At 37.5% G+C, this 6,000-nt stretch overlaps 1 protein-coding gene across 4 annotated transcripts in view; it reads left to right on the top strand.

Annotated features, from left to right (window-relative positions):
* Positions 1-4,793, top strand: part of FMN1 (formin 1) — a 549,096-nt gene extending 544,303 nt beyond the window's left edge. For all 4 annotated transcript variants that reach the window (XM_077464743.1, XM_077464745.1, XM_077464744.1 and 1 more), the window contains 2 exons: positions 125-209; positions 3,242-4,793. In XM_077464743.1, coding sequence (XP_077320869.1) covers positions 125-209; positions 3,242-3,286 — 130 coding nt within the window. In that variant the 3' untranslated portion in view covers positions 3,287-4,793. The remainder of the gene's footprint in view (positions 1-124; positions 210-3,241) is intronic.
* Positions 4,794-6,000: the final 1,207 nt, after the last annotated feature.

The raw sequence follows: 6,000 nt of genomic DNA on the forward strand, positions 1-6,000 counted from the left end.
TTGGCTTTTTTACACTGCAATATGGAGCAGATTTCTATTCCTAGATTCAGACGACATTCAGATATCTCCATGCTGTGCATTACATCTGCAATGTCTTGACGCATTTTCCCTCTTACCTTTTCAGGCTCCGTCTGGCTCAGGAGTCTGTTAACAAACTGACAGCAGAGAAGAAAGTAGAGACAAAGAAGATTAACCCTGCAGCAAGTCTGGTAAATGTGAAAACTTTTCATTTCATTGTACTATTGATTATTAAACTTGACTGCTGTTATTCTTTTGCCTGGTATACAAGGAAAAAAATGCTGAAAAAACAAATATAAAAGACTGCTTTACATTTTTATTACTATACTGTTCATTATTTTGTGTTCCACTTGGTAAAACCTGCCTGAAGACAATTAAGAGTACAGAAAACAAGGAGTTTTCCATAGTGGGCACTTCATATGCATGCTTGTGTTAGTCTGATTGTGCAATCCTCTCTCAGATTTACCAAAACTAGGTATTCAATCAAGCAGCCTCTAGTACTTCGTAGTTGATAGTAGATGCAAAGGAAATTGTTCAAGCAGATTATAACATTTAACATGGACAGATGAACACATTTGAAGGCATTTGTTTTGTTGCTATGGGCATATACTCTTTTTCTCTTCAACCTTTTATTGCTTCACGCTGTATACATAAAATTATCAGTAAGTAGTCTGAGAGTTGGCAAACTGTACATCCTTTTTTTTTAGCTTTTCAATGCACACAGACCTTTATTATTTGAAAAGCTATTGTGAATGACTATGGGATGCCTTTGAAAACCTAATTGCCTGACAAACATTTCACCCACTTAGCTAATGAGCAGCATACAGCGTCAGATAGCTCTCAAGATATGTGAGTTTTTAAATACACAAAAACTTCCAATTGTTTGTAATGTCAGAGCAAGATTTTACACGCACAACTTAGATATTTTTACTATTTCTGTCCTGTTTATGTAGCCCTATACAATATAAATATACAACAGCACTTTTACATCAAACATGCAGCAATATGTATTTTTTTTTTTTTTTTTCCCGGTAGACCATAACTAAAGATCTTAAGGACAAAAAACCCTAGATGAACATTACGATTTTTTTATTTATTTTCTGGTTATCACTTACTTTTTAGTGTATCAGAGGAGACTAGTAGTGGAAATGTATTTTCCCATATGATGATCTCTATATACAATAGAGAGAGAGAGAGAGTTGGAGATTTCTTCAGCAGTCTGTGTGCATAGATAGTTGAAAGCAGTAACACAAAACGTGCCTATTCCTTTCCTATTACTTATCGGTCTTGTATGGGAAGAAGCAAGTCCCTGAGCATAAGAAAGCATACATACAGAAAATGGATACAGTGGAGGAGAGTGTAGGAGGCAAGGTACCTTCTTTGCAAAGCGATGCCTGACCTAGTCCACCCGCATTTATATATTCATACTTCACCCCCTCTGGTAATTGAACATGTTAGTTGATGAAAATCTAAATTTATCATTTGGAAATTCTGGTTCATTACCGTGGTAAGCCCTGCTTATCTGCTCTGATTTATAAGAAGACGAATCCAAAAAGGACAAAACAATGTGAATCATTTCCACTTTTTGGCTGCACATTTAACTGCTACCCCTGAGCAGTTGAATTTCCCAGGCTGTAATATGCTGTCAAAGTATTGTGGAAAATGTATCTTTGCCCTCAGACCGATGAAAGTGAATCTGATCCAGCCCGCGTCAAGAGCAAGACGTCATTACACAGCCTTAACGAGAGATGTCTCTGTGTTATGTCTGGTGCAGCAGCCAGTCTCAGAAGCAAGGAGGTGGCTCGTGACCACTTTCACTGAGGTGCTAAGAACCAAGACATGTCTGTAACCTATTAGAGAAAGTGGCTGTTGCCCAACTGCTGTACTCCCTCAGGGTGGCCACAGTGACATCTGTCAAGCAGGTGATAAGCAAGCATGAATACATATCCTCTTTTCCTCTTAAAAGCTTTATGTAAAAGCAAAAATTTGAAATATTTCTATAAACTATTTAGGAGAATGCTCTAAAACAGTTTTATGGCTTGTTCCCTTGAGATATTTAGTAGCATTCCCATCAACTTCTTGTAGGATGTTTATTTTATTTATTTTTATATATATATTTTTTTTAAATGTCCATATATATATTCAGGGAAAGAGATGTGAAATCAAATTCAGTAGCAGGTAATTATATTGCTACAAAAAGACACAGAGCAATATACAGTGAGATTTAGATCTGTAGTGTTTAGTATCCTGTTTTAGGCAGTGATGGTATTACTGATGCAGCATACAGCATTCATTGTTATTTTATAAGACAGAGAAGCAGAAAGAACTGAAGTTTTAGGGTCCATTTAAATCTTTCTAGTGCATTAACATTGCATTATGTAACACATTTACATGTACTGTGGTAAAGCTTACCTGGAAGGCCCAATTTGCTGCCAGCCCCCTGCCACCCAAGCACAATTGGCTGCATTTTTTTCAAAGATGTATCTCCATAACAATGAAGTGTATGTTAAATCCTCCAGGGGACCCAGTGCGCATACCACTTGCCAATATTTGTGCTGTGGTCCCTCAGCACCATTGCCAGGTAACTGTTCTCTCCAGTGCTATCTGACAACATTGGATGAAGAAAACTGCAGTTCTGAGTGACCTTGAGAGGAAGAGGGAGCTTGATGGAGAGTGCACATGGAGCCCACAGATTTGAATAGGCACAGAAGTGATATGCACTGGGTCCTATGAAGGATTTTAACAAATATTTTATACTTGTAGCAATACTTTTTTTTTTTTTTTTTTTATATCTGTCTTGGTATCCAACGCTTCCAGGAGGTACAGGTGCACTCACTATGCTTCTCCCCTGCATCCTGGGCACTTGAAAATCAGAATTTGCACTAAGACAATAGCCTGGTACACTTTCTTACAGGATTGAGTGCTTAGCTGTTTCAGGAATCGCCCAACCCTCCCAGCAGGATGTTGATTTATGCTGGATGTTGATGGATTATTTATTTATTTATTTTTGTTTTTAAGCATGAAAAAAAGCCAGCCCCACAAATTGAATGGGCTGCCTAACGTGAATGCACAATTGGCAATTCAGTAGCCATTAGCTATGCAGTGCTTAGTGCCTTTACACATAACGACATGGGTAAATTTGTTAAATCAAGTATGACTTTGACTTTTATTTTGGTAATCCGTGATCACCATGTTTTTTTTTTTCTTTGCTCTTGCTATACAGAAAGAGAGACTACGACAGAAAGAGGCAAGTGTCAGCGGCAATTAATTGGCTCCTACAGTCAGACGCAATGCTGCAAGGCATATGGAGGATAATCATAAACTGCTGGACAATGCTGGAAATCTGTAAATATTTCTATGTGACTGAAGCTGAAATATTTTGTACAGTGTTTCATGTAAATATACAGCTATATGGCCTGTTAGAGGGTTGGATGAATAACCTGTATATATGTTAAATGAAAGGCAAAGCTTTAAGCTTGCAGATAGGTTCCCTATTTAATCTGGTGCAAAACAAACTGTTGGAAATGCTCCAGACTTTTAATAAACTTATATGCAGCAATTATTTTATTTCTGTTACTTTTATAGAATGCACTTGTATATTATTGTATAGTATATTTGAGATAAATCTAAATCTATTTATGTACCTGTGCAGGATAAAAAATATATATTATATATTTAACGCTCTTCATGTATTGTATGTAAAAATAGATTTTTATAGAGACCCCCCCCCAATGGCACCTGCGTTGTAATCTGACTCATGCTGGTCCAGTAGAACGTTTTTTTTTGTTTTGTTTTTTTATCAACTGTTAACTGAGCAACTAAAGGCTTGCACTAGAGACCTGTTTTAGACTTTTTTTTTAAACAGAATTTGTGGAAAGTAATGGCATCTTTCACAAGAAGCTTTTTGGGATTTTAAATGTCAGCTTGTGAATCCCATAAAGGCCCTCTGCACCAATCAATAAAGTCCGTGAAGGCACTTTACGCTTCTTAATCTGTAATATGAAGTGAGAACCTTGCCATGCAAGAGAGCAACCAAAACACATGGTTTGACTGGAATGAGAAGGAGAGATTTTAGTCCCTAGCCAGGTCTCCATCACAGCCAGAGACCTTGATGGTGACCTGTCTCTCCCCACATCTCCTTTTAGTCACAGCAGGCTGGGTTTGACTTTTCTGCCATGCTTTTCCTTTCACCTGCTTGGAAGTTTACTATGTATCCCTTTGGGTTCACCACAGAGATATATTGAGAATACACTTGGGCCATTGATAGTTAGGATCCCAAGCCTCCCTCTGTCGAGGTCCTCGGCCTAGTAAGCAAGTTGGGGATCCAATCTTTTTCCCACTCTTTTCTAAACAGAATAATCAATTTTCAATTATTTGTTCTGCAAAAGATGACTTATGGTCATGTTGGCATCCACGTATTTTGTATGATTGTACTTCTAAAATCCTTTTCAATAGTATGGAAGGTTAAATTTAAATATATAAGCATGCAACAGGTGAAAGTAATAAACATGCATAGTTTTTGTCTTGTTTTTGTTTTCTGTTTATGGTTTGTATTCTGAAACGCTTGCGTGTATTGTGTTTCATGGTACAATACAGGCAAAAGCAGTTGAAGGAAATCAGTCTTAGCTTTGCACAGTGTTTGTATTTTACAGGTCTATGCAACTGCCAGTCGCCATAATATACAATATTTGTTACCATTAATACTCTAAATGAAGTTCTCCGTGTGGAGTATTTTGCGATTACTATTCAATAAAATGCCTTTTTAAACGATTTAACCAGTGTATTTGCCTTTTATTTCTGTCCCGCAAGGTACCTTTTTAAAGCAAAACTCCAGATTTTATTGCAAACAAAATTCCTTTCTAAGCGAGCTAGACATATTGCAAGGATTTCAGCAAATGTTAATAGATTTTCCTGTTTCTGTAGTGGAGCACCTTCCAAAGGTAAGTTCATATGGCTAAATAAAGGGTTAGATTCGGAACAATATATAGAACTACATATGGCTTGTCGGTTTTTACACAATACTTTTATAAAAACCTTACAAAGATGTTTTTGCAATGGACAGATAAAATACTAAATCCAAGCCATCAAATATCCACAGGGATATGCAGGAGGGTACTTCAGGCACCTACTGTAATAAACCGTGTGTGTGGATATATATAATATACAGTTGTGCTTATACGTTTACATACCTACCCTGGCAGAATTAGTTTTCTTGGCCATTTTTCAGAGAATACTGTTTGGCTGAAGCCATGCATTATCAATCAACTGTGTTTACTCTTTTTAAATCATAACAGAAACTACCCACATGACCCTGATCAAAAGTTTACATACCCTAGTTCTTAATACTATGTATTGCCCCTTTAACATCAATGACAGCTTGAAGTCTTTTGTGGATGAAGCGCTTTATCTTCTCAGATGGTAAAGCTGCCCATTCCTCTTGGCAAAAAGCCTCCAGTTCTTGTAAATTCTTGGGCTGTCTTGCATGAACTGGGTGTTTTTGAGATCTCCCCAGAGTGGCTCAATGATATTGAGGTCAGGAGACTGAGATGGTCACTCCAGAACCTTCACTTTATTCTGCTGTAGCCAATGACAGATCGACTTGACCTTGTGTTTTGGACCATTGTCATGTTGGAATGACATTCGCAGCTTCCTGGCTGATGAATGCAAATGTTCCTCCAGTATTTTTTTGATGGCATACTGCATTCATCTTTGCATCAATTTTGACCAAATTTCCTTTGCTTTTGTAGCACACACATCCCTAAAACATCAATGATCCACCTCCGTGTTTCACAGTAGGAATGGTGTACCTTTTCATCATAGGCCTTGTTGACTCCTCTCCAAATGTAGTGTTTATGGTTGTGGCCAAAAAGCTAAATTTTGATCTAATCACTCCAAATTACTTTGTACCAGAAGGTTTGAGGCTTGTCTCTGTGCTGGGATACTTTGTGGCATTAGCGTAGTAATGGCTTTCTTCTGGTGACT

The sequence above is a fragment of the Lithobates pipiens genome, unplaced genomic scaffold, assembly GCF_037356315.1.
Source record: "Lithobates pipiens isolate NorthernLeopardFrog02 unplaced genomic scaffold, aLitPip1_a1.2 Scaffold_30, whole genome shotgun sequence".
Taxonomy (NCBI): Eukaryota; Metazoa; Chordata; class Amphibia; order Anura; family Ranidae; genus Lithobates; species Lithobates pipiens.